Source organism: Salvelinus namaycush, chromosome 2 (assembly GCF_016432855.1).
Source record: "Salvelinus namaycush isolate Seneca chromosome 2, SaNama_1.0, whole genome shotgun sequence".
Classification (NCBI taxonomy): Eukaryota; Metazoa; Chordata; class Actinopteri; order Salmoniformes; family Salmonidae; genus Salvelinus; species Salvelinus namaycush.
The window spans coordinates 71,417,507-71,445,230 of record NC_052308.1 but is presented as its reverse complement, the minus strand read 5'-3'; the positions used below and the strand labels follow the sequence as shown (position 1 = coordinate 71,445,230).

At 45.9% G+C, this 27,724-nt stretch overlaps 4 protein-coding genes across 4 annotated transcripts; 2 read left to right on the top strand and 2 right to left on the bottom strand.

Annotated features, from left to right (window-relative positions):
• Positions 1–528: 528 nt before the first annotated feature.
• On the bottom strand, positions 529–1,954 carry tmem186 (transmembrane protein 186). The gene is made up of 2 exons (XM_038972935.1): positions 1,864–1,954; positions 529–1,570 (listed from the first exon to the last, which is right to left on the bottom strand). The coding sequence occupies exons 1-2, from the start codon at positions 1,864–1,866 to the stop codon at positions 875–877; spliced, it is 699 nt and encodes a 232-aa protein (XP_038828863.1). The 5' UTR covers positions 1,867–1,954; the 3' UTR covers positions 529–874.
• A 252-nt stretch (positions 1,955–2,206) lies between these two features.
• On the top strand, positions 2,207–9,468 carry gde1 (glycerophosphodiester phosphodiesterase 1). The gene is made up of 6 exons (XM_038960492.1): positions 2,207–2,848; positions 3,078–3,253; positions 3,453–3,558; positions 4,287–4,379; positions 4,635–4,846; positions 8,686–9,468. The coding sequence occupies exons 1-6, from the start codon at positions 2,582–2,584 to the stop codon at positions 8,831–8,833; spliced, it is 1,002 nt and encodes a 333-aa protein (XP_038816420.1). The 5' UTR covers positions 2,207–2,581; the 3' UTR covers positions 8,834–9,468.
• A 2,172-nt stretch (positions 9,469–11,640) lies between these two features.
• mcrip2 (MAPK regulated corepressor interacting protein 2) lies at positions 11,641–17,093 on the top strand. The gene is made up of 5 exons (XM_038960476.1): positions 11,641–12,219; positions 12,476–12,545; positions 13,963–14,096; positions 15,650–15,769; positions 16,570–17,093. Exons 1-5 carry the CDS (start codon positions 12,165–12,167, stop codon positions 16,638–16,640), a joined length of 450 nt encoding a protein of 149 aa, XP_038816404.1. The 5' UTR covers positions 11,641–12,164; the 3' UTR covers positions 16,641–17,093.
• Positions 17,094–17,241: 148 nt separating this feature from the next.
• Positions 17,242–27,314, bottom strand: slx4 (SLX4 structure-specific endonuclease subunit homolog (S. cerevisiae)). The gene is made up of 13 exons (XM_038960463.1): positions 26,486–27,314; positions 26,145–26,367; positions 25,594–25,812; positions 24,999–25,264; positions 24,481–24,779; positions 24,075–24,339; positions 22,560–22,735; positions 22,168–22,314; positions 21,873–22,042; positions 18,893–21,651; positions 18,588–18,690; positions 17,937–18,269; positions 17,242–17,788 (listed from the first exon to the last, which is right to left on the bottom strand). The coding sequence occupies exons 1-13, from the start codon at positions 27,006–27,008 to the stop codon at positions 17,431–17,433; spliced, it is 5,841 nt and encodes a 1,946-aa protein (XP_038816391.1). The 5' UTR covers positions 27,009–27,314; the 3' UTR covers positions 17,242–17,430.
• Positions 27,315–27,724: the final 410 nt, after the last annotated feature.

Below are 27,724 nucleotides of genomic sequence, written 5' to 3'. Positions count from 1 at the left end.
TGCTCAAACAGACCCATACACTGTCAATCTGCAGTGAAGAGGTTGACACTCCTCCAATCAATCAAATCAATCAAATGTATTTACAAAGCCCTTTTCACATCAGCTGATGTCACAAAGTGCTTTTACAGAAACCCAGCCTAAAACTCCAAACAGCAAGCAATGCAGATGTAGAAGCACGGTGTCTAGGAAAAACTCCCTAGAAACGCAGGAACCTAGGATGAAACCTAGAGAGGAACCAGGCTCTGAGGGGTGGCCAGTCCTCTTCTGGCTGTGCTGGGTGAAGATTAAAGGTATATGGCCATTAAGGCCAAATTGTTCTTCAAGATCTTCATAGCCGACCATCAGGGTATACACTCCTGTATATTACTGTACATTATTTCACTCCAACGCTATAAGAAAATTATTTCCATAATAGACTGTGGGCTGATTGATTGCAATGGACTTTCTAAATGTCAAATAACTGTAGACATTTTCTGTATAGTGTTTTGTGTACTGTACCTTAAAATAAACTTGTAAAATATTTTTGCTTAAATGATCAGGGTGTCTTTATTGAAGGCTGTGAGTCTGAGCAGCTGTCCAACACATATGTCACTGTTTCTTTTGGTCACATACAGTAGTCAAGAAATGGAACAGAACAGACTGCAGTATATGTAGGTAGTCATCTCTTTACCCTTTTCACACCACTGTGTCAACCCAGACCTAACTGTGCTGGCTCAGATCTTTTCAGCACAGTTCCAGGAACTATAATGGATGCTTGGCTGGGCTCTGTTCGGCTCAGTACAGCTTGGCTGGGCTCTGTTCGACAGTACAGCTTGGCTGGGCTCTGTTTGGCTCAGTACAGCTTGGTTCGGCTCTGAAAAGCCCTATAAAAACATCAAATCAAAGTCCCAAACACTTTCTCAAAGGCCTGCCTATCCACCACACGTCCCAGTCTAGTTGAGAAGTACAGCGTCTCAGAACTACTATATCGCTTCAACCTCAATATAGTCTCCCCTATGGAGTCCCCGGTGTCCCCCAGAGTCATCACGTCCGTCACGGGCAGATACACGTCCTTCCTGCGTCCCCAGAACGTCAGGTGAGACACTTTCAGCGTCGTCTGGGACTCATCCAGGTACATCATCCCGACGACGCGTCTCAGGTAGTGACTAGCCGAGTAGAGCATGACGGTGGCGAACGCCGCTATCCCCGTGCTGTAGCTAACCAGTAGGTACGAAGCATCTCCTTGGGAATACATGTAGTAGACGGGCGGGAGTAAGAGCATGGTGATTCCGGTTTGGATCAGTTTGAGTCTGGAGACCGCTCTCAGGAGTTTGATGTGAGGTAAGGAGTAGATGAGGTTGTATTTTTGGGTGGATAAGTCTGAGTATTTGGTGAGAGTAGTGACGTGGGGGGATGGGGGTACTGGGTAGCTGTGTTGGATACTAGGCGTCCATCTTGGCTCCAATCGGCTGACTACATGGGGTTGTGGGCCACAGATTAGCGACCTTGAGCTGCCTCTCAACACACAGTATCCTCTGCAGTGGGCCAGCACATGGTAGGACAGCCGAGGGAAGAGTGTTGTAGACCTATGCTGTGGGATAGAGACAGAGAGAGGGTAGGGAAATAGGGTAGAGATAGCAGGAGAGGGGCAGAGGGCAACAGATGGAGACATGAGAAATACAAAAATACTTTGTTTTTGTTTAAAACTACAAGCTGTTTAGAGAGCAAGAAGCCATACAACAGAGAACCGATTATTTTGCTGCATCCTCATTCATCCAATTTATTCTAACGGTATTCTGTTTTACTCTACTCTATATTAGTGGCTATACAACTGACAGTCTAATATTGAGTCAAACGACAATAAGAAATAACTAATTTACCAACCATGTTAGCTGGCTTCTATCTTGCAAAATATGTGAGAAAACATCTCAGGAAGGTATCATTCACGCTGTTAGCCAGATGGCTAGGTCAGACCTTGCACTTTGGCACAGGAAGTAATTTACGCAATGTTCCAAGAGCAATTCCGCCCCCTTGTGGGCAGAGCGACATATGGTCAAAATAAAGTATTTGTGCAATTACTTTTATCTTTAATATTCATAAAGGTGAACAATAATTATTTTTTGAAAAGCATGATATTTATTGCGCAAGTGTTTTACATTTTATTTTAAACTTTAGGTTCCACAAATCTATTACAACGGAGAGTGGGAGGTCCAATATGACAGTTATGAGGCAACAATGTTGCTGTTTGATCATGTGAATAGGATGTTGTGAAACTACGCTAACGATTTCAAATGTAGCCACTGAATTATTTTGTGTCTTGCTTCTGCATAGACTGAAGAAGGAATGTCAAGACCATCTTCGGTGGAGTCTTGATCCCATCTTCGGTGGAGTCTTGAGTGCCGATCTTCCAAAGAAGTGTCACTGTTTGCAGCCAACTTGAACAATATTGACACATCTTTCCAAGCTTCGTTGGCCTATTACGAAATTGTAACTTTATGACAGTGTTAATGCACTGTTGTCTGTCCAACAGCATAGCAGAAGTGTGTTGAACAGTCTACACCGCAGAATTGTGAGTCAGTGACCGTATGGACTCGGCGCAAAAATGCTGCAACTCGGAGACGAAATCGCCCTATTCTCTGTGGTGTTCGCGTTCGTTCTCCTCGGAACACGGAGCCCGATATGGTCCACCGCCCTCACCGCCTGCCTCTATGCCTTTCTGATCATGTTCCGTTTTCCCCAAGTCCCGACCAGCCAGGCGAGACAGGTGCTTCGGCCCGCTAAGAACGCTGCTTCGGGTGGGGTGTCCCTAGTCGCTCACCGGGGTGGAGGACATGATGCGCCGGAGAATACCATGACTGCCATCCGGGAGGTGAGTCAGGAAGTCGAGGAGAGAAGTATTTGTTCAACAAGGATTTGTGGTCCTTGAAAGCCGAAACATTCTCTCTCGCTCTCTCTCCCCTTACATAGCCTCCAGATGATTATGGCAAACCTTCAGTCAGCATAGTGGAGATTCAGTCAAGAAAGCACTACCTTGCTTCACTTCATGCCATCTCCTTTTCTCACCTCGTCTCAACCTCCCTCTCTCTCTGCATCTCTAGGCACATAAGAACGGGGCGACCGGCGTAGAGCTGGACTTGGAGTTCACATCAGATGGAGTCCCTATTCTGATGCACGATGAGACTGTAGACCGAACCACCAACGGGTCGGGACCCCTCACACAGCTAAGCTTCTCTGGGCTGAGTAAACTGGACGCTGCCGCTAAGCACCGACTCAGGTGAGAGGAAGAGAGAGATGGAGTGATACTGTAGGACAGCTCCGGTCCTGGAGGTCCCAGTGTGTGCATGTTTTTGTTCTCAACACTAAAACACATATTCAAATAATTAACTGATCATGGTTTAAATTGAGTTCTGTGCTTATTAGTTAGCTGGGACAGGACCAATGATGGCACGGTATATGTTATGTGGCTGCAACAGTGACAAGTTCCAGGGAGAGAAGGTCCCCACTCTACAGGAGGCTGTGGAGGAATGCATCAAACTGCAGCTCACCATCTACTTTGATGTCAAAGGTCACCCAGATGAGGTACAGCCAATCAGAAGCCTCAGATAAAGATTGTTGTGAATATACAGTTGCACACTACTGAGTACTTCTTTGTCTTCGTCTTAAGCCTAAGCTTGATAATTCTGTTGTTTGCTGTTCAACAGTACACTTTTAGACCAGTCATGGACCAGCTAGGCCCGTTGAAAGCCTGCTGTTTTAGTCAGTGGTCCACTTCAATTCAAGAAACTGAGAATTGAGAGCAGTCATCTAACTCAGTGGTTCCCAAACTTTTCCACTCCGGCTCCTCTTCCATCATTGGGGGAACATCTTTTGCTGTTTTGAAGCTAATTTCCCACAATTCTACACATTGTGTGTTCATGTCATATCTGAGTGACTCATACAATAAGAAAATTCGGACAAGTTATAACTATCTCTCTGTCTGCAATGACTAACATGATAAGAGGAACTGATGATGCACTACCCAATTTTCGAAATTGCACCTTGTGCATTCAACTATTGCAACATTCAAGAGTAAGTTTAAGGCCCGACTGAGTTCCTTTGGGGGGTGGGGGGGGGGCGACGACTCTGCACCCGCTCTGCCGACCCCTTTGCACACCCCACAGTTTGGGAACCACTGATCTAACTGACCCCCAACAGTTGCTGGCTCACCAGTGGGTCTGAGAGGTACACATACACAAATATACACACAGACTCTACAAACAGAAAGTGTATGAATGACTTTTTCATGTTGTGTTCTTCTTCTCTCCCAGGCAGCGGCAGCCCTAAAGGAGATGTATCAGAAACACCCTGTGCTTTACAACACCAGCATCGTCTGTTCCTTTGAACCCAACGTCATCTACAGGGTAACTGTGGGCTGTTGGGTTGACGAGGGGATAGTAGTGGGCTGTCTATATGGGTACTGGGTTAGATGTGTCTATCTCTCTGTATGAGAGGACTAACAATGGATTTAAGTTTCCATGAAATGGCAGCCATTTTCATTTCAACTTCACTATGGGAAGAAAAATAGATCACAGATAGACATTTGAAAGATTGACATGATAAACTCGTAGTGAAATCCCTTCTCTTTCTCTCCATTGCCCTCTAACCCCTGACCCCAGATGCGTCAGGCTGACCCGGAAGTGGTGACGGCGCTGACCCACCGGCCATGGAGCCTTAGTCGGTTGGGTGACGGCACGCCGCGCTTCTCGTCGCTATGGAAACACCACTGGATGCAGGTGCTAGACGTGATACTGGACTGGGCCCACCACCACCTGCTCTGGAACCTCTGTGGTGTCTCTGCCTTCCTGGTGCAGAAGAACTTCATATCACTGTGAGTCACCGCTGTCTATTTAGAGTCCAAAATGGCACCCTAGTCCCTATATCGTGCACTACATTTCAAGTTTTAATGTCACGTGCAGAAGGACAGTGAAAAGCTGTTATCCCAACAATGCAGTTATCAATACCAATGTAGTACTATAAAATAAATGAAGGTAGAACTAAAACACACAAGAAATGTAAGTAAGAAGATAACGAGAACGGAAGTAAGCTACAGTTGATGTCGGAAGTTAACATACACCTTAGCCAAATACATTTAAACTCAGTTTTTCACAATTCCTGACATTTAATCCTAGTAAAAATTCCCTGTCTTAGGTCAGTTAGGATCACCACTTTATTTTAAGAATGTGAAATGTCAGAATAATAGTAGAGAGAATGATTTATTTCAGCTTTTATGTCTTTCATCACATTCCCAGTGGGTCAGAAGTTTACATACACTCAATTAGTATTTGGTAGTATTGCCTGTTTAAATTGGGTCAAACATTTCGGGTAGCCTTCCACAAGCTTCCCACAATAAGTTGGGTGAATTTTGGCCCATTCCTCCTGACAGAGCTGGTGTAACTGAGTCAGGTTTGTAGGCCTCCTTGCTCGCCCACGCTTTTTCAGTTCTGCCCACAAATTTTCTATAGGATTGAGGTCAGGGCTTTGTGATGGCCACTCCAATACCTTGACTTTGTTGTCCTTAAGCCATTTTGCCACAACTTTGGAAGTATGCTTGGGGTCATTGTCCATTTGGAAGACCCATTTGCGACCAAGCTTTAACTTCCTGACTGATGTCTTGAGATATTGCTTCAATATATCCACATCATTTTCCTCCCTCATGATGCCATCTATTTTTTGAAGTGCACCAGTCCCTCCTTGGGCTTGCAAGCCTCCCCCTTTTTCCTCCAAACATAACGATGGTCATTATGGCCAAACAGTTCTATTTTTGTTTCATCAGACCAGAGTACATTTCTCCAAAAAGTACGATCTTTGTCCCCATGTGCATTTGCAAACCGTAGTCTGGCTTTTTTATGGCAGTTTTGGAGCAGTGGCTTCTTCCTTGCTGAGCGGCCTTTCAGGTTATGTCGATATAGGACTAGTTTTACTGTGGATATAGATACTTTTGTACCTGTTTCCTCCAGCATCTTCACAAGGTCCTTTGCTGTTGTTCTGGGATTGATTTGCACTTTTCGCACCAAAGTACGTTCATCTCTAGGAGACAGAACGCATCTCCTTCCTGAGCAGTATGACGTACTATTGTTTGTACAGATGAACGTGGTACCTTCAGGTGTTTGGAAATTGCTCCCAAGGATGAACCAGACTTGTGGAGGTCAACAATTTTTTTTCTGAGGTCTTGGCTGATTTCTTTTGATTTTCCCATGATGTCAAGCAAAGAGGCACTGAGTTTGAAGGTAGGCCTTGAAATACATCCACAGGTACACCTCCAATTGACTCAAATGATGTCAATTGACTCAAATGATGTCAATTCGCCTATCAGAAGCTTCTAAAGCCATGACATACTTTTCTTGAATTTTCCAAGCTGTTTAAAGGCACAGTCAATTTAGTGTATGTAAACTTCTGACCCACTGGAATTGTGATTAAGTGAAATAATCTGTCTGTAAACAATTGTTGGAAAAATGACTTTTCATGCACAAAGTAGATGTCCTAATCGACTTGCCAAAACTATAGTTTGTTAACAAGAAATTTGTGGAGTGGTTGAAAAATGACTTTTAATGACTCCAACCTAAGTGTATGTAAACTTCCGACTTCAACTGTACATATGGTTAGTTCCAATACCGTATTTACAATGTACAGAGATACTGGATCTGTAGAGGTAGATATGTATAGTGGTAAACATACTATATACAGGGTCAGTACCATATTATAATGTACAGGATCTATAGAGGTAGATATGTATAGGGGTAAACATACTATATACAGAGTCAGTACCAAATTTATAATGTAGAGGGATACTGGATCTATATAGGTAGATATGTATAGGGGTAAACATACTATATACAGAGTCAGTACATATTATAATGTAGAGGGATACTGGATCTATAGAGGTAGATATGTATAGGGGTAAACATACTATATACAGGGTCAGTACCATATTATAATGTACAGGATCTATAGAGGTAGATATGTATAGGGGTAAACATACTATATACAGAGTCAGTACCATATTATAATGTACAGAGATACTGGATCTATAGAGGTAGATATGTATAGGGGTAGGTGAGTAGGCATCAGGATATATGATAAACAGAGTAGCAGCAGAGTATATGATGATTGTATGTGTTTAAAGTCAATATAAATGTGTGTGTGTGTTTGAGTGTGAGTGAGTGTGTAGAGTCATGTGAGTGTGCATAAAGACAGTGCAAAAAATATTAAAATATAAACATTCAAGAGTCAACTCAGATAGTCTGTGTAGCCATTTGTTAGCTATTTAACATCTTATGGCTTGGGAATAGAAGCTGTTCAGGAGCCTGTTGGTGTCAGACTTGATACACCGGTACAACTTGCCGTGCGGAAGCAGAGAGAACAGTCTATGGTTTGGATGGCTGGAGTCTTTAATGATTTTCCGGGCCTTTATTTTTTTTGTATGATATATATATATATATATTTTACAATATAAAACATACACATACAAATGACAAAATCAACTACATCACACCTGCCCAGACCCACCTGCTCACACACCCATCTCCAGCGCCCGCATCACTCTCCGCCATATGGCCTCAAACTGCACCATTTTGTTTCATCCATATATATATATGTCCATCCCCTATATATATGTCCATTCCCTATATATATGTCCATTCCCTATATATATATGTCCATTCCCTATATATATGTCAATTCCCTATATATATATATATGTCCATTCCCTATATATATGTCCATTCCCTATATATATGTCCATTCCCTATATATATGTCCATTCCCTATATATATGTCCATTCCCTATATATATATGTCCATTCCCTATATATATATGTCCATTCCCTATATATATGTCCATTCCCTATATATATGTCCATTCCCTATATATATGTCCATTCCCTATATATATGTCCATTCCCTATATATATATGTCCATTCCCTATATATATGTCAATTCCCTATATATATATATATGTCCATTCCCTATATATGTCCATTCCCTATCTATATATGTCCATTCCCTATATATATGTCCATTCCCTATATAGTGCACTACTTTAGACCTCTATATAATGACATGATTGCGCTTTAAGAAGCGATGTATCCTCTGATGAAACAAAAGATTTGCTGCTCTAGCCCTTATGTACTGCTGCTTTGTTGTTAGTACACGTCGCAACGGTTACCCACATCATTAGCTGTTTGAAGTGTACACACCCTCAATAACCACTGTTATATGGATACTTTGGAATTTTATCTAGCATGCTAGCAGATACCCATAGACTTCGTCATTGTGCTAACTCTAGTTAGCATTGGCTCACGAAACGACCTCTAACTTCCTTCATACTGGATACAGAGACATAAAAATGGTATCCATGAGTTCATTTTGGGGGTGGTGGCAGCAACTTAATTGTGGAGGATGGGCACGTGGTAATGGCTGGAGTGGAAAGGTATCAACACCATCAAACACGTTGTTTCCATGTGTTTGATGCCGTTCCAGCCATTATGATGTTGCCGTCCTCCCCTCAGCAGCCTCCACTGCACGAGGTCATCTGACTCTGGGGAAGTAGATAAAGGGCTAAAATCACTAAGTATCCCTTTATTACACAGCATCTCATTTTACATTTCACATAACCTGTATTGATTTGATTGGCCATTGATTCCTTATTGACTGTCTTCCATCCCCAGAGACTATGTCCAGTACTGGGCCCAGAGAGGGGTTGAGGTGGTGGGCTGGACAGTCAACACAGCTGAGGAGAAACAATACTACCAGGAGATACTCAACGTCAACTACATCACTGACAGCCTACTGGAGGACTGTGATCCTCACTACTGAACACAGTGGACGGACATCACACACACACAGAAACCTGCACAAAACACACACACTGAAGCGAGTTAAAATCCCATATTGGACACATACGGTTTTAACCCTGTGTTACTTATCTTACTGTGTATTGTATGCCTGAGACACATGATACAAATATTCAGTCCAGTACAATAGCCTTCAAATTACAGGGAGACTTCATTTAGTGAACAACACCGATGTACTGTAATAACCAACTCAGGAGTGTACCTACTGCACAGTTACATTTGAGATATTTATCTAGGGAGATTTACACTAGTGATACATTTTCATAATGGTCCCCCGCGGGAATTGAACCCACAACCCTGGTGTTGCAAGCCGCCATGCTCTACCAACTGAGCCACACGGGACCACAGCTCATACATATGTCATATTTGGAATCCATGATCATTCCAAGTGTCAAGGATCTGTGTCAATATGAACACTTTATTCTCACACAGTGCAATAATGTGCTTTTCTGAAGGGATAGTCTAACTGAAATAAGGAAAAGTCTGTGGGCATCCAACCAGCCTTCCAATGAAATACTAACCAAATAAGATGCATTAACTTGAATGAAATAATCTTATAGGAATGGAAAAATAAACAAGGACAGTATGGATGAAGTATATTTGTTCAGCTTCTCTCTCTGTCCTTATGCAGTGTCTACCATATGGTTTCAACCCTCTGCCACAGGCTTCCCCTCACCTCTTAATACAACATAAGGAAAGTCTGAAGCCGAGGCTACTACCAGTGTTCAATGACTATGGACATAGGTCAGCAGTCTCTAAGGTGCAAGGTTGAGTACCTGGTGGTAGCCCGGCTAGTAACATTGAGTAAAGTTCAGAGCAGGGTACTGGGCGGAGGCCGGCTAGTAACAGTGAGTAAAGTTCAGAGCAGGGTACTGGGCGGAGGCCGGCTAGTAACAGTGAGTAAAGTTCAGAGCAGGGTACTGGGCGGAGGCCGGCTAGTAACAGTGAGTAAAGTTCAGAGCGGGGTACTGGGCGGAGGCCGGCTAGTAACAGTGAGTAAAGTTCAGAGCGGGGTACTGGGCGGAGGCCGGCTAGTAACAGTGAGTAAAGTTCAGAGCGGGGTACTGGGCGGAGGCCGGCTAGTAACAGTGAGTAAAGTTCAGAGCGGGGTACTGGGCGGAGGCCGGCTAGTAACAGTGAGTAAAGTTCAGAGCGGGGTACTGGGCGGAGGCCGGCTAGTAACAGTGAGTAAAGTTCAGAGCGGGGTACTGGGCGGAGGCCGGCTAGTAACATTGACTATAGTTCAGGGCAGGGTACTGGGGGGAGGCCGGCTAGTAACATTGACTATAGTTCAGGGCAGGGTACTGGGGGAGGCCGGCTAGTAACAGTGACTATAGTTCAGGGCAGGGTACTGGGCGGAGGCCGGCTAGTAACAGTGAGTAAAGTTCAGAGCGGGGTACTGGGCGGAGGCCGGCTAGTAACAGTGAGTAAAGTTCAGAGCGGGGTACTGGGCGGAGGCCGGCTAGTAACAGTGAGTAAAGTTCAGAGCGGGGTACTGGGCGGAGGCCGGCTAGTAACAGTGAGTAAAGTTCAGAGCGGGGTACTGGGCGGAGGCCGGCTAGTAACAGTGAGTAAAGTTCAGAGCGGGGTACTGGGCGGAGGCCGGCTAGTAACAGTGAGTAAAGTTCAGAGCGGGGTACTGGGCGGAGGCCGGCTAGTAACAGTGAGTAAAGTTCAGAGCGGGGTACTGGGCGGAGGCCGGCTAGTAACAGTGAGTAAAGTTCAGAGCGGGGTACTGGGCGGAGGCCGGCTAGTAACAGTGAGTAAAGTTCAGAGCGGGGTACTGGGCGGAGGCCGGCTAGTAACGGTGAGTAAAGTTCAGAGCGGGGTACTGGGCGGAGGCCGGCTAGTAACGGTGAGTAAAGTTCAGAGCGGGGTACTGGGCGGAGGCCGGCTAGTGGTTTCAATCTCACAGCTTTGATGCGCCTGTAGTGTCTCCGCCTTCTAGAAGGTAGGGGGGTGAACAGGCCCTGGCTCGGGTGGCTGAGGTCCTTGATGATAGGAGGCGGGATTAGGGTTAGTCCCATACATTGACCTATATAGAGCAGATGTGTCCTAGTGTAGGGGGCAGGGTGAACCTAGGTAGACTAGTATTACCCTGGTTAAGCCTGTCTGAGCCTCCTCTTGTCACCGGTGAGCTTCAGTTACCAAACATGTCTTGCCTGTCTTACATATGTTCTGACTCCCAATATGTATGTTGAACATACATACTAGGCTATTCCACAACAACCAAAATGCATGCCTTATGCAAATATATTTTTTATTTATTTAACTATGCAAGTCAGTTAAGAGCAAATTCTTATTTACAATGATGGCCTACCCCAGCCAAACCCAGACAACGCTGGGCAAACTGTGTGCCACCCTATGGGACTCCCAATCACAGCCAGATGTGATACAGACTGGAATCAAACCAGGGACTGTAGTGACGTCTCTTGCACTGAGATGCAGTGCCTTAGACTGCACTACTAAAAAGCCCAAGGCTGTGTTTGCATAATGACTCGTGTTAAATCAGAGAATATTTGTGCTGGTAAAAAATGGACTTCAGCAATCTCTGATTTAACTTCCCCATTTCATTCCAAATATGAAACCCGATCATCGTGAATAGGCTTCAAATCTCCACGTGCTCGGATTACCGGGTGATAGGTCAGCAGTAGTGCGTTCTGAAGGGCGCTCCTCCTCTAAAACCGCGACGGTTGGGGGTGTGTAGTGATATGACCGGGGTGCCCATGACTGTCATGATGAAATCATGTGTGCGGTGTCACTGTCATTGTTTGTACAAGTACTGTAGGATAGGGTTGCCTCTCACAAATGGGAATTTAATCAATATAACTAACTGTATATTCTATTCAAAAACATTGATCGGAAGGGTAGGAGTTTCTTCTCCAACAGACATTTGAATTCCATATCAGTATTGAATCACCTTGGTTGACCTATTGGCTATACCCTTGAAACACTAGCAGACTGCCTCTTTAACCAAACATATGCTTATTCGTAGCGGCGACGAGCACAGCACAAGGAGCACATTGCAGTAGCAGTACCGAGATATTTTAACCGAACCGGAGACGTAGGCTACGTAGCACTGAGCAGCTGACTTGGAAAAACAGGCGCTATAATTTTCCCAACGTGGCTGCGTCAAGAGAACTCGACCAAAAAGGGGATTGCTCAAGGGGATCGATTTAAAGACCACCACGGTATTTGGAGTCGACACATTGTAGGTTATCACACCACTCTCGACTTGTTTGAAGATAACCCACTTATTTTTCCTTCGCAACACTGAAGTTCTCGGCTTTCACATGATGTACACTATTACCAGAGGTCCCAGTAAACTTGTTACACAGCGCAGGACAGGTGAGCATCAGTTATGTAATTATTGTTTCTTTTCAATCCAATTATGTATTGCCTATATTATTGATATTATCGATAGTAGCATTCGAATCATGTCAATAAAGCAGTAGTGCACTTTATATAGGTTTTGAAATGAGCACGGAACTGTGTTTAATTGAACCCAGGCCTTCGATTAGATCTGTCGGATTTAAAAGCATATTTTAATGACAAACATGCATGTTGTGATCAGTACAACCTTGCTATTCTCTTTCCATTTCAGGTCCCACGCAGCAAGTTGAGAATAAAACCAACGACTTGAAGCTCAAACCGACCCCCTGGTTATCCTCAAAGTAAGTTGCCATATTGCATTTATCATAATCATATCAAGAAGCGCGAGCAAACCAGTCAGCTGAAGAATTCATGGTACGTGTGTGGCGTATAGTGGAATGAACATGATCATGTAACGTTGATTCCACTATTATTTTGTAGTACGTCACGATTCACGGAAATTAATCTTAGAACGTTCGTAATCCTGTATGTTTACTGCAATATAGTATCGATACATTACATTGTATCGTTGAAGTGTCATTGCAACGTTTTCTAAATTCTTTGGAAACGGTCTGACCTTGTGAGGTTAGCTGACAGGCTTGTTGGCTAGCAGCGCCTGCTAACTTTGGCCATTTGTTTACTGTCCAAACGCAGTAGAGAAACATTAACATTTTTGAACAGCCATTCGAGCGTGGGGAATCGGTCACATTGTAGCCAGTGTAGAACTATGAGCAACATACCCTAAGAACGTAGCATGCGTTCAAAGTGAAATATGCATCGCGCGCTCTGCAAGGGCACACAAGTTTAGCAATGGTACATTTGGTTGAGTAAGCAAGCTTTTTCCCCTGTCATTGGCTACATACGTTAGTAAATTTTCAATACAGGATAAAATGCATTCATACAATGTAGTTTAATGGACGTGTGTTATATAATAGCACAGTCATTCAATCGTTTCCTGGGAATCACGCCACACAGACTTTTATAATCCGTCTGCTGTTGTCTCCGTAGCAACATCATTGTGTAAGGAAGTAGGTTCAGAGGAATCCCACCAATCCTTACATTTCTATGGTAGCCGAGTGGGCATGACATGCGATGTGGGAAAATACAATTCCTTAATATTCTAGACCAGGGCTCTTCAACCCTGTTCCTGGAGAGAAACCCTCCTGTAGGTTTTCACTCCAACCCCAGTTGTAACTAACCTGATTCAGTTTATCAACCAGCTAATTATTAGAATCAGGTGCGCTAGATTAAGGTTGGAGCAAAAGGACAGTAGCTCTCCAGGAACAGGGTTGGAGAGCTCTGTTCTAGACAGCCACTGAACCTCTAGGCTAGATATACAATTTACTTTGCATGACTATATGTACTTATCTATCCAGTGCATTTGGGACAGCGGTCAGTTCTGAGGGAATGTATCAATGTCCTCTGTTTTTAGTGTATGCAGTATGGACTGACTGGTTTAAATAGGTATGATGTGAGTATGTGTATGTATCAATTTAATGGAAGGTGATGCCAAAGAAAAAACGTCCATCCTGGATGGACAATAGTTTTATTCTATAAAAAAATTAAGTCCTTTTGGGTTTTATGCAAAAAGTATAATCTAGTGCCCAGTTTATACATTTCTGAAGCAAGACCAGCTTTCCAGAGGCGTACACAATACGATTTCACACACTGTTACTTATTCAGAATGTGCTTATTTACCGTCATTTTCTATCTGTCTAGCTCTCCAGCTCCAAAGATAGTGTTTAATCGCCTGAACGGGAAGAGATACCACACTGCAGCCACACAGAAGGAAGACACCACATCTGAAGGCTTCACCCCGGCCCATGAAGAGAATGTCCGATTTGTGTACGAAGGTGAGACTCATTGACTACTAGACAGATGAGACGCTACCCATTTTTCTCATGCATAGAGCCATGGACACTCACTGACACAGCATAAGGCTCTCATCCTTACGGTATAAGGAGTATTGTAGACTCTCAAATATGCCATTTGAAGGTTATTATTGAGCCTATAGTAAGTCCTTTTACGCATACACATTCCAGTTTACATCAGATGAATGGAAGGCCATTATAGCTGACGAACATGTTGACCAGCAGCACAGAGTCTGTTAACTCAAGGCTACATCTGCCACTGCCACTCTATCCACAACACCAGTAATGTTTATCTGGGAGAGAATCACTGCATTCAAGGACTAGACCACCCAATGCATGAGGAGAGTAGACACCAAAGCAAACGGGGTGTGAATATATAGAACAGAGAGAGAACTACGTGGAGTTTAAGCCTACACTCGAAAGCAAACGGGGAGGATAAAATAATCCACCGAGTTTAAATGATGTAATCAAGTGCAAAAGTCGAAGCATTCTCTCTGACACAGTTTGGGTATAGTTTAAGAGCCTCAAACCATAGAAGGTAAATGGTTGATAGAAATACTTGAGAGCTTTATCGAAGCAGTCATGTACAAAAGTGGAGAGAGTTTGGGCTAGTTTGTTCTATACTTTCAGCCTGCTCTGATGAAGACGGGTGACTTGCAGCAGAATGGAATGGTCTCAGCATGACCTGTTGTTGTTCTTGGATCACTGCTCAATGATAATGGTCAGAAGGAAGTTCTGGGCATATCCCGTTTGTTTTTATAAAATATCTCACAGAGCACAGCTCTACTCATTTACAGAAAGCCTTTGACACCGTTGCCAATGCAAACTACTATATTGTAGTGCATGAAATAGTCAAGTCCAGTCACTGTGTTTATAAAGTGATATCGGTTGTCAATTAAACTATGAAAACACTACCAAGTAATGTAAGGTGAAAGCTCCTTTACACTTTGCACTTCCTATAAAACAGTGAGCTTGGTTTATATTTGTACATTTACATTCAAATGCTTTTCACAGAAATGTACACAGGCAACACAGTGTATTTGAAAGTGTAAGGGGTGAGTTATAACTCATAGTGAAACACACAACCTCCAGTCTTATCTCAACTCCTAGTAGTGTGGCTGATGCAATGTACTGTAGTTCTGTCCTGGTCCACTCGAGGACACATGGTTGGCTGTTTCATTTGAATTTGGAGCACAAGCAAGGTTATACCTCTAGAGGGATAGTTTATTTAAAATAAAAACACTTCCATTGGGCATTTATATAAGAGGAAAACAACGAACCACCAGCTTCATAGCCGCGGGAAGTTGTGGTGTGACGGGTGCTGCAGCACCCCATGATACTATATCGCAATAGATGGATTTTTAAAAAGCACCCAAAACATTTTCCCGCATCATGTCCAGTTGGTTTTATGTAGTCATATGCTGCGTGTATTATACAACTACCTAGGAACACACATGGGAAAAGTGATTTGCTGTAACGCGTATCTTCAGTTAGTGTGTGTATTAATGCCTCTGTATATTCTCTCCGCTCTGCAGCATGGCAGGAAATAGAGCAGCAGCTGGCAGGAGATGGAGAAGGCAGTGTGGAGCCTGCTGCTGTATGTGGCCAGGGGCCCGTGCAGTACGCAGAGAAGACCCCCAGTACCACAACGAAGAGTGAGTATCTATAGGCCTTATTCACTAGCCGCCATTGTTGTTTAATCGGCCTCCATCTTGCTCTACTGAAGATGTGCAACAGTGGGATATATGGGAGAGGCTGTACACTAAAGTCTACCTCCACTTCCTATCTCATTACATCCAATTATGTGATGCCCAGGACCTGTATTCATAAAGCCTCAGTAAGAGTGCTGATCTAGGATCAGGTCCCCTGTCCATACGATCTTATTATGATCTGAAAGACAAACTGATCCTAGATCAGCACGCCAACTCATGGTCTTAACCCTCTATTTTGGTGTATTTCTGTCTAGCCCTATAAACGTCTGTCTCAGTACTGTCTAAAGAAACACAGCAGGCTAAGCAATTCTTGGCTCCATCTTATCTGCAGCTAGATAGAGAGGTCATAAGGCAAGCTTTTGTTTTAATGTTTAACTCCCTGGTCTCTGAACAACTATCAGTCTCTCACCTTGGATAAACTGGCACTCCTCCTGGTTGCTGATTTCACACAACCTGTCCAGTCCTGTTCACTCTGTAGGTCATTGGACAGTTACTTAACAGTAGATGGACAGTACTGTAGTGTTTGAGGTTACAGAGAGAAAGAGTGAAGCGTTTGAAGCACAAATGTAATATCTCAATAAGCAAAAATCTCACCAATACTGTTTCCTTCCTTTTCATACACTATTGCCTCTCCTTCTCTCCATGCAGACTTGTGCTCAGGATGTGTAGACTTGTGAGATTCAGACAGAGGTACCATAATAGTAATGTTTTCTCATTAGCACCTATTCCCTGTCTCCTTACAGACTTTGTGCCTATAGACCTGGAGGAGTGGTGGGCCCAGCGCTTCCTGGCCAACATCGCTAACCTGTCGTGACAGGAAGAGAAGGAGAAGGGACAGGAGGTGCTAACTGGCGTGGAAGCCACATGGGCCAAGCTGTGATCAGAAGAAGAGGTGCAGGAGGGGTGGAGAGAGGACATTCTGGTTCTGAAGCTACAGTTTAGTGGGCTTCCTGTATTTTGTACCCAGTATTTTGGGTTCAAAGGAATACTGATATCTGCACCGTGCTAGGAGTGTGTGACACGCACACATTGCTGTACCCCTGAATGGTCCTGAAGCTACGAACTTTGACCTTTTAGACTGAACTCTCCACCTCCAAGGAAAATGCCTGTTCCTGATTGGCTAATCAATGAAGAGTATCTGTGATTTTTCTTCTGCTTGTGTTTTCTTTTTAACAAGTACCTCCCTGCCCCAACATGAGTTGTGCTCAGATTGAATGAAGGCTGGTCTTTGGAGAAAAACAAAAACAGTAAAATATTTTTCACGATTTTGCTTTGTGCTGGAGTTATTCCCGGGTAATCCAGGGGTTTTGAATGTTAACTATTTTGGCTTGTGGACAGCATAGTTCAATAACCCAGTGAAAACGGCTTAATCCAGACTAGTATAGCATGCTGTAAAGATAGGACTTGACACTAGGAAGAGAACAAACATTACTTAATTATAGAAATCCAACCAATATAAACAGGAAACAGTTCAACATCCAACTAGAACTCAGAATGGTAGTAACACGTTACAGCCTTAATTGCCACTGATTTAGTTTAGACTATTTCCCGCAAATCCTTTCAAAATCCACCTTTGAGGGGATGCAGTAGAGGGAAAGGTAACTTCAATCTGCTGTTTTAGCTGCCCCTCTCCTTCCCCTCCCTCCAGCCCTGGTCGCCCCCTTCACTTTTCTCTTTCTTCCTCCCCTCAGTCCAGGCTTGGCTGTGGTAAACGTAATGCACTGCGAATCCAGGTAGTCTAGTAGCTTGGCGCCCCCCAGCCGGATACCTGCGGCCTTGAGTCTGTCCTGAAAGTCTGACAGGACCAGGGGCTGGTAGAGGAGGATCTGCCCGTAGAGGTCAGGGTCTGACTGGATGAAACGACGGACAGCGACAAGGTTGTCCTGGAGCTTGGAGGCAGACTGCGAGGCAGTAATGTCTTCGTTATCCGAGTGGTCAGATAGGCACTGCTCTGGATTAGACCTGGAGAATAGATTGGGGGGAGAGATGAGGGATGAATGGAGGAGTGTCAATGTTAGTACATTTGACTTTGAATTTAGCAGTCAAAAAAGTATTCTAGACAAATACATACATGAACAACACCTGTTAAACACACACTCCCAGTGCTAACCTCTCAGAGTCTTCACTGGGTGCTGTGGAGGACGTATTGGATCCCTGAGAGGCAGAGAGAGGCTCCATGTCCTCCCCACCAGACAGTTTCACCAGGGAGATGGTAGGTGCTGCTCTTCCACTAGGCTCTTTAAACCCCCCAGTCTGGGCACAGGACACTGGCTTTCTGGTGGGCTCCATGGAGGAGGTGGTGGGTGGGGGCCCGACAGCTCTGGGGCGACCCAGGGAAGGTGCCTCGTCCTCGGACTCTGAGCTGACGACCTGGTGGGTGTACTGGTGGATCTCCTTGAGCTTCAGGATCATCTGGCGCTTGGGTAAGGGACGCACACCGAATCTAGAGGGAGGACACAGAGCAGGATGGCAACAGACTTTTACTAGAGGGTAACAGAAAGATGTAGAGAAAAGAGATGGGGGGGGGGGGGGGGGTATAGACCGACTACACTGACAACTGCCATACATTGTGCTCCTGTAATCTCACATATCATCAAAGAACTATCAATGGAGGAAGAAGGACTGGGAACTAGACCAGGCTAGGTCTCTTAAGATGGTGGGAGTGAAATGACCACATTAATTAAATAACTGATAGACAAACGAATATAAAAGGGCAGAGATATCAGAGACAGTTCTGAGGTGATGTGTTGGGGATTCAGACCGGTTGAGCTTGTTCTTGAGGTCAGGTGTGTCCATGTCAGAGTAGCTGGGCATGGGGGTGATGGGGACCAGGGGGCCCTGCTGGCCTTTCCTACGGGGGGCCACTGTGGAGAAATAAGAAAAGATGTGACAAAACAGTGAATGTGTTTCACATGTTTATTGCATTTATGGATCAGAATAACACGAATGGAAGACTGTTCAATATTTCAACAGTACGAAGCAATGAAGCTGGTTTTGAACCTGAGCTAGCTAGATTAAACATTAAAACCTCTATACAACGGGGTATAACTGCTGAAAGTGTATTACCTGGAGTCTTGAGCTGGGCCACTCTCTGAGCCAGAGCCACAGGATTCACCCTCTGAGAGAGAGGAAGAGCCTCATCCTCTTCCTCCCCCCAGTCGTCCCAGATCTCAGCGTCCAGGACGTTAGCGTTGATCTCTGGGTTGGCCTGGGGTGTAGTGGTGTTGGGTGGAGGTGGAGAGGGGGTGGAGTAAGAGTGGGTGGTGTAGGCTTTAGGAAGAGGAGAGGGGGTAAAAGTAGAGGATGGTCCTGCAATCTCTCCATCTCTCCGGCCCTGTCTTGGAGGACTAGCCCCACCGACGCTGCTCTCTAGCCTCAGACTGAAGCACACTGCCTGGGATCGTTCTCCGTCCGTGTCCCCTCCTCCAGCGTTTAGGCCCCAGGAGTCATCGAAGGCCATGGGCGGCTCGTCCATCCCGAGGAAGCTCCGTTGAAAGCTGTTACTGGACCTCTCCATGTCTTCTCCCATCTCTTCCTCCTGCTCTTCTTTCACTACACTCCTTTCCAGTTCCTCCATTTTCATCATCTCATCCGATTCCTCTCTCAGGCCCAGAGAAGCCAGTCCCCCTCTCTTCCATGGGCTCCCAGAGATCCCCAGCCCCCTCCCTCTCTGCCTGGTTCCGTTGTCCCCCTCCCCGTCTCTCAGAAGAGGGAAGGCCAGAGACGGAGCAGAGGGCTTGGGTAGATCTGAATAAAGGGGAGTGGAGCTGTATGGCTGGGGGATGTTGTGGAGAGGGGTACCCTTGGTGGAGGGGTCTGGTGGGGGGATGACGGAGAGAGAGGGGGTCAGGCGGGGAAAGCAGGAGCGTTTTGGTTGGGATTTGGAGGGGACTGGGGAGCGGGCAGCACGGTCAGATCCGACTGAACCACTGTTGTATTTCTGGGAAGAGCGGTCGTCACGAAGCCCTCTGCTGTCTGATTTCTGCCTAGAAATAGAGGACTCTGTCTGGGCAGAATGTGTAGAAACCCTGTGTGGGTTGGAGGTCTGGCGGCTAGGCCTGAAAGGGAGGGTGGGAGAGGAGAAAACTGACGCTGCAGAAGAGGAGGAAGAAGAGTTGGCCTTAGGAAAGAGCTGAGTGCGACGCATGCTACTAAAGGTCTGGGTAGAGCTAGAGCTGGTCCTCCTGGACGGCAGGGGCGGAGTGGCCGGGATGAACCAAGACATCTCTGCAGAACAGTCCACGAGACTAGTAGAACCAGCAGAACCAGGATTAGAACCTGGTTTATAACTAGGAGGATCTGGATCTAGGCCTTGATCTGAAGGTGAAACAGAAGGAACCCTCACAGAACCACCAATAGTCTCTTTCTCCTTTGAGCTGGATTTCTTGGATTCTGTGTTGGATTGAGTTGTGATTGGGGTGTAGCCTTGGTGGTTCTGGGAGAGACGAGGAGGGGGCGGTGGAGAGGGGCTGGTAGGTGCTAGATCCCCTACCTCCATCTCTTCACTAGAGTCAGACAGAACTATAAGCTCAGGTTCTTCTTTGGTACTGTGAGGAGGAGAGACGGGTAGAGAAATACTATACGGACCATGACTCTCTCTCTTTAAGTCATCTGGACTAGACGGTACCTTCTCTTGGAGTAACTCCTTACACACAGGAACTTTCCCTCCTCCCACCACTCCCTCCGTCCTAACTCGTGCCCCGGTGTCAGTCACTTCCCCTGGGGACAAACCAGGAACAGGTAGTGCGGCTACACCAGGGACCAGAGGAGGACTGATGGAGAGGTCAATGATTTCAATGGCTGAGTACTGGAGGGTAGGGATCGCTGTCTGTCTCGTACCCCCATCGACCCTCAGCCTTGTGGGCTGGGAGCGGGAGGATGGTGGGGAGGTGAGTTCCGGCTGTCCCACTACCATGGTCCTGGGGGGCTGGGAGCAGAAGGGTTTCTGGATAGCCCTGGGGGGTTGGGAGTGGCAGGATGGTTGTGTTGGTGGGGAGGTGTGGGGCTCCTCCTGCGTCTCATAGACCCCCCAAGAGTCAGAGAAGAGGCGGCTGTAGCTACGGTCCAGACTAGCATTTAGTTCTTGATCGTCATGGAGGCTTTTTGTCGTTGATACCTCTCCAACACTTCTTGAGCTTGTGACGTTTGATTCAAATTGTTTAGTTCTGTCTGACTCCATGGTGGCTGTTCTAGAACATTCTGGATCTCTACCTTCTGATTTGTTGAGATCAGTTTTTATCCTATTTGGATTCCCCCGGTCTGTGTCAATGTCACCAATAGCTATGTCTGCCTCTAAACTGGGAGGTTTTGTTTGAGGGGATGTCATGCATGTTAATTCACCCTTATCTGAGTGTTCAGCCAATGAGTGAGCTTGGATTGGAGCCTCCTGCTCTTCTTCTGTCTCTGTGAAAAATGTCACTCCTCCCTCCTCCTCTTCTTCTGATTCTTCCTTTTCGCTCTCTTTCCCTTCATCCCTCTTTCTCTGAGTGGCAGCAAACTCATATATCTCCTCCATCTCTTCTTCGTTCACCCTTTCTTCGTTTGTCTCTCCGTCTTCTATCATCACGCCATCCCCTCGCCCCTCTTCCTCCATTGCAATCCCTCCTTCCTCTCCTCTGTCCTCATCTTCCTCAACCTCTTCTTCATTCCACATGGAGTGGAGGAGCTCCATGAAGACCTGGTCTTGGTGCTCCTCCTCTCCCCCAGATTGGTGCTCCTGGGCTGGGTAGTCTCCCCACTGATCCCCCTGTCCCTCTACACCTCTGTGGATGTCTGTCTGAGCTGGGTAGAGCTGGCACAGCTGCTGCAGCTCCTCCAGGTTGAACCTGATGAGGAGAAAACAGAGAGAAAGAGAAAGGAGTTTTATAGAAAGAGAGTGAGAAAGAAAGAGACAGAAAGCAAGAGGGGATAAAGAACCATATGTTTTTTGGTTTATTCTAACTCACCCTTTACCTGAGAATTTTGTAATACTTTGTTACTAAGATTAAGTCATATCACTTAAACACCAGTCTAGCCATCCAGGCAGAGGTGTTGAGTCAGACTTTACCTGGCTGCTAGCTCCTGAACGTGTGGCAGCAGGGTGCGTGTGAGGGGACAGTGGGCTGTGTAGAGGTACTGGAGCAGGGTATACACTGCCTGGCCTGGTACCTCACCCAACAACACCCTCTGGGCTGAGGGCATGCAGTCCTCCTGCACCCCGAATCCACTGTCATGGACCTGGGAGAGAGAGAGGGATGGAATGAGAGATAGAAAACAAATCAAATTCAACTGTAAATATTAATGGTTTCAAATAAGAACCATACAAGCAAATATAATGAGGCAAAATCCACACGTGCACTTACCATCTGCGCCAGCAGGGGGCATCGAGCATACAGCATGAATGAATGGGTGAAGTACACCTCCCCACTGTCCACCTGTAGCTGGACATCACTGAACTGGGGGTTGTTCACCATACTGGTCAGGTCTGAGGCCAGCCTGGACAGCGCCACCTATGGGTCAGAGACAGACAATGGTTACCAGCACAGAGCAATGATCAGGCAACAAGTGTCCAACACAGTTATGATGTGATGGTGATTATATTAGCCCAGGTGTGGCCAAGCCTCTTTCTGGAGAGCTACTGGGTGTGTGTAGGGTTTTGCTCCAACCCTGCTCTAACACACTGCACTCAGCTAATCAAGGTCTAGTTGTGAAAACGTATACAATAGAGTGGAAGACTTCTAAAAAGGTCCCTTACTGATTTCTGGTTGCTCCTGTTGGTATCTCTGCTTTGAGGAACAGATCTCAGTTGATGGCTTTCAGTGTTTCTAATGCTCTCTGGGATGAAGCCACTGAGACACAGGTCAGGGGGTTTGTCTGTGCTCTCAGGAACACAGCCACTTAGGTGGAAGTCTGTAGCAGTGTTCTCTTTGTCTGAGGGACCGAGGGAAGATAAATAACGTTAGAGGTACAGTAGGTTTGACTTTCAGGGATGCTAGTTAGGGATGCTGTGTGTGTGTTTATCTCCATGTCTGTGAGCGTGTGTATACATCCTGTGTCTGTCGTGGAAAAATAGGGAGTAAACACGTGAACAGCGTTAAAGATGGGTCTAGCGACTCGCAGGCACCGAGGCCCAGAGTGAGGACTCCATCACGATTTATGGCATTGTCTGGATGGCTGACCACATGACGGCTATCACAAAAGTCAAACGCACCTTATCCGTGGCGGGACGTTCCCATAGAACCCTGGGAGCACGGACACCGTCGGGGGGTGTGAAGACATAACTTGAATCGACTAAATGAATGTTACTGTGTGAATTCCATTGTCGTGTTTGGATTGATTCAAGAGTTCATAAAGAGCTGTGAATGTTGATATGTTTCATTGTTCTGTAAGTGCTATGGATTCATTGTTACTGTGTTATTCTGTCTGTTGCACGGCGGTCAGTTCAAAGAGGGCGCGACCAGATGTGAGCTCTTATCATTCAGATAAGGGAGGTTCTGGTTCGTGAGTTATTTTAATGAATTTTGTTTTGGCCGAACAAAGTGACGTTAATTAGACGAGGGGAGATACTGAGATCTGGAGCTCAGGGGAGAATACAAGATGGGTGGAAACTTTGTTCATGGAGTCATTGGTAACCAATCTCCTGGTGTAGCGTTCCGTTACACCATAGTGGGTCTTTTATACATTTAGACTTTTACATATTTTGTATCTTTTGACATTGAAGACTTCTGGTATGTACCATTTCATAACTGTATTCTAATTGCACAAGTGTAATAAATTGGATTACTTTTAGATAGATAAGAACGGCAGTTGTCATATTTCTGAGTAATATTCCTTGAATTATTATTAGATGTATGGTCTAATGGTAAATGTCATTCATACTACACACAGCAGATATGCTTGGCTTCTAACTGTGCAGCTCTGAGCTAAGGTTAAATCAATCATTTAATGCTAGGACATTGATCGCAAGATATTAGCTCTGTCTCTCAGCTTCTGAATAACTCCAGAAGGGTTATCTTGGACACATGTAACTTATAGTATTCTGAGTGGTGATATAAGGCTCGCTACCTTGACTAGATCCATGGGATACGCTTTTCGACCTATAGCATTCACATGGTAATGGAGTCAGATTGAAGACTATGATATGGTTGTATTACTCCAGTCCTCCTCAGTCGGTTGGATTTCCACTCTTTTATATGTCTTTGTGTTTTGTGCACATTCTTGCCCCTGTGTGTTTCCTGTATATAGCAGTTCTCCCAGGAGTAGCTCTCACCTCTGGCAGGTCCTGGGGTAGAATAGCCCCACTGTGTGAGGGTCATTCCCTCATCAGCCAGCTCCATCAGGTCACACAGAGTCTGGCTGCCCACTGGAAGGTGCCCTGTCCCTGGGGTGGAAGGGAGCGAAGAGGGGGCTGCCTGGGTGGAGGAGACTGGTTGTTGGGAGGAGGGGATAGGTTGCTTGGTCATAGAGATGCCTTCTGTTATGGAAAGGTTGGTGGAGGATACAGGCATGGCCTTGGTAGGACAGACCATATCCGTCTAGAAGACAAATTGAGTGAAATAAATTAAAGTGTGAATGAAAAGACTATGAATCAAGATACACGCATACTTTTAACGCAAAGCAGAGTATTAGAAGCAAAGCTGTGCATGTATGAGTAACACACGCACACAGGCTCGCACCTTTAGAGACACCCAAGGCTGTATAAACTCTCTGAGCTCTGGGGTGTAGAACTCAGAGATGACCTTCGGCCCTCCATCCCGCAACGCACTCTTCTGCCAGAGGGGGCCAGCACCAGTGCTGCAGGAGGGCAGGGAGCTGGGGCAGCGTGTGGGGGTGGGCGGCGAGGGGGCGCAGGTACGGAGGAGGAGGCCAGCCACGCGCTCCTGTAGTCGCCTCAGGGCTGTCTCCGAGTCCTGGACCAGGAGGAGGGGAGGGGGGCGAGGGGGTGCACCCTTTTTCCTCTTGCCACGCCCCTTACCTGGGGGAGGGGTCAAGAGAAAAGGACTCGGCTATGATATTAATCATATAATATAAACATCATCAAAATGTTTATACATGTATAGTTTCATATCAATGCATTTAGTATAGTTTGCTCCTGTTTTACATAACAAAGGGAAATTGTTTTTCGTCACAGAAAATACATCCTTATAATCCTAGAATAATGCATTGCCTAAACAATATGTAGGTTCAGTCTTACTTGGTTCAGCTCTCCACTTCAATTGTGACAGAGAAATGTGAGGGAGGAGGGCTGGGAGCTGCTGACCACCTTCTCTCTCCATCTCCCTCTGTAACTCTCTCTGCATGTCCCGCTCCATCTCTTTCTCCTGCTCCAGGAGGGAGTGGGACAGGGCCATGGCCACCATGGTGTCTTCGTCCAGGCCACGGGGCTTCTTTCTGGGCTTCTTCCTGCCCGGGAGGCTGGGGTCTGTGGAGCCTTTACGCTTGGAACCTCCGGCCTGCGGACTGGGGGAGAGGAGAGGGTTATTCACGGGTGGAATAGAATAGTTTATTGTCCTCCAGCATTTGAACAACGCAGTGTTTCTCCTACATTCTTTCTCTAGGTGGGACAGAAAGGCCCCAAAAGCATCATACAGGGGCGGTTCAGTAGGGCACAACGTTAGCTCTATCAAGTACACTTCTATCGGCAATGTTCAGTATGTTGCACCCTCCTGAACACGACTCAATGCTTCTAACATCAAAGTTATCAATTTAATGTACAGCAATAGCAGTCAAGTTGTTTGGGTTGGTTGATGGTTCAAAGGGGCGGGACCAATCAGACCAGGGTGACTCACGGTTGGTTGGCGGTGCTGTCAGTCAGGCCCTCAGCAACTTGTCTCTGTACAGCCTGCAGCAGCACGACAGGAGCCACGCCCATCGTGGAGGAGCAACGCTTCAGGTGGGCCGCGCGACTCTTCTGGGACTTGAACCGTTTACCACAGATGGGGCATTCTGGGACGCTGGGAGCGGGAGGAGGGGCGGGGGCAGCACTGTCCTCACTCTCGTCTAGACACCTGGATAAGGGGACATGGGGTGTCCCAATAAAGTAAACTGGTTTATTTTCCTTGTCGCCTTTCCTTCATCTGCACTGATCTGAAAACACTGGATTGTTGAAGGCTAAATATCAGAAGCCACAAGAGGACTTGATTTCACCTATCCAGTTCCTCAAGATCAGGAAAGGAAACGAGGCAGTATCTTCTTTGAAGTCATTGACTGTTCCATTAACAGACAGAATCTGAAGTTAGATGGGTCTTTGGGGTCATTGACTGTTCTAGTAACAGACAGATTCTGGAGTTAGATGGGTGAGAGAGCAAGTGTCTGTGTGTCCAGCTCCAGTCGTCCCTACCTGTTGATGTGTTGGGTGCGTCCTGTGGGGCTCATGGCAGACAGGTCTTTCTGGCAGAGCTGACAGAAGAACAGGCCTCCCTGCTCCAGGTCCACTGCACTACCCTGGGCCACAGCCTGGGCCTCCCTGTCCAGCTCCTCCTGTAGACGCAGGGCCAGGGCCTCATCCGAGTCATCCACCTGGGGGTCCAGTGGTAGGGGAGTGGACGCGGAGGTGGATGGAACTGAACAGGGAGGTCAGAGGTGGAGAGAAAGGTAATTAGCATGCCATTGAGTGTACACACACATGAATGAAAATACACACCATAGAATCTAGAGTAAAGACACAGTGATGGATCTCACCTTCATTATCTGGCAGTGGATGGGGAGCAGCACTGTCACTTTCACTCCCTGTTGCTGCAGGCGGATTTCTCTCACCATGCGCCAGCTTCTGTGGACTGACTCTCTTGAACTGCTGCATCCTGTGTAGCACTTTCTCCTTCACCCCCATTCCCCTATCCTCAGGTTGAGACCCAGCAACATCCACAGCCCCTGATGACCCATTCTCTCCAACACCAAGTTCAATACCTCCATTGACCACTGCTTGTTTAGATTTGTCTGTATTGGAGGGAAGTCGGTTTGGTTCATCACAAGTGGTAGAGATGGAGGAAACGTGTTCAGAGTTGTTACCCAAAGCTCCCTTTGAACTTGGGCCAACATCTTTCTTCTTCCTCCTAGTCGTCACCCTTTTGGTGGGTATGTCTTTCGCAGTGTCCTGGGACGAGGGCTCTGCAACATTTCTCTTCTCGGTTACGCCTGCTTTTCTGCGGACTCGTTTGAGCAACTTAGAGCAGAGGTCCACGAAGTCTTGATCAGAGTCGTCCATTGTATTCGACTGTTAGTGGTCCGCTTCTTGCGCCACTAGATAGCTAGATGTATTGATTGTTTTGATAGTAGCTAACGTTAGCCTCTCGGGACTGAGAGCCATGGAGGTTAATGCTGCTAGCTAGCTAAAAATGTGAGGTGGCATTTGTGAAATATCCTCTCTTCAGCATAAATATTCTGCATAATTTAGAAATGAATGTGCCATTACTGCATGAAAATGTAACAGTTGCATCTATGACAGTGAAAACATGTATTACGAGCTAAATTTGTTTATTATTCAAAATACTCACATTCGACTGCTTCACATACTTCCGGTCACGTGACAACAGGCTTGACGTCTACCCAGGTCATGTGATAGGGTGGATTCATGCGTTACAAGACCCCTTTACTAAATAATTTACAACATTTAGAAAATATTACCAGTAGAAGAATAGCAATTAGCTTTAAACTGAAGTATAAGTGACCATATCATTTTTTGGGGGCTTGATGGCTATATCATTTGATCCAACAATAAAATATTCTAAAATCCACAGCTTCTCCCCTGAAATCATGGTAACAGTCATTTGCAACACCTTTGTGTGTAATGTATAAAAAAAATAAAAAAAGGTAACCTTTATTTAACTAGGCAAGTCAGTTATGAACACATTCTTATTTACAATGACGTCATACACAGGCCAAACCCTGATGACGCTGGGCCAATTGTGCGCCGCCCTGCCC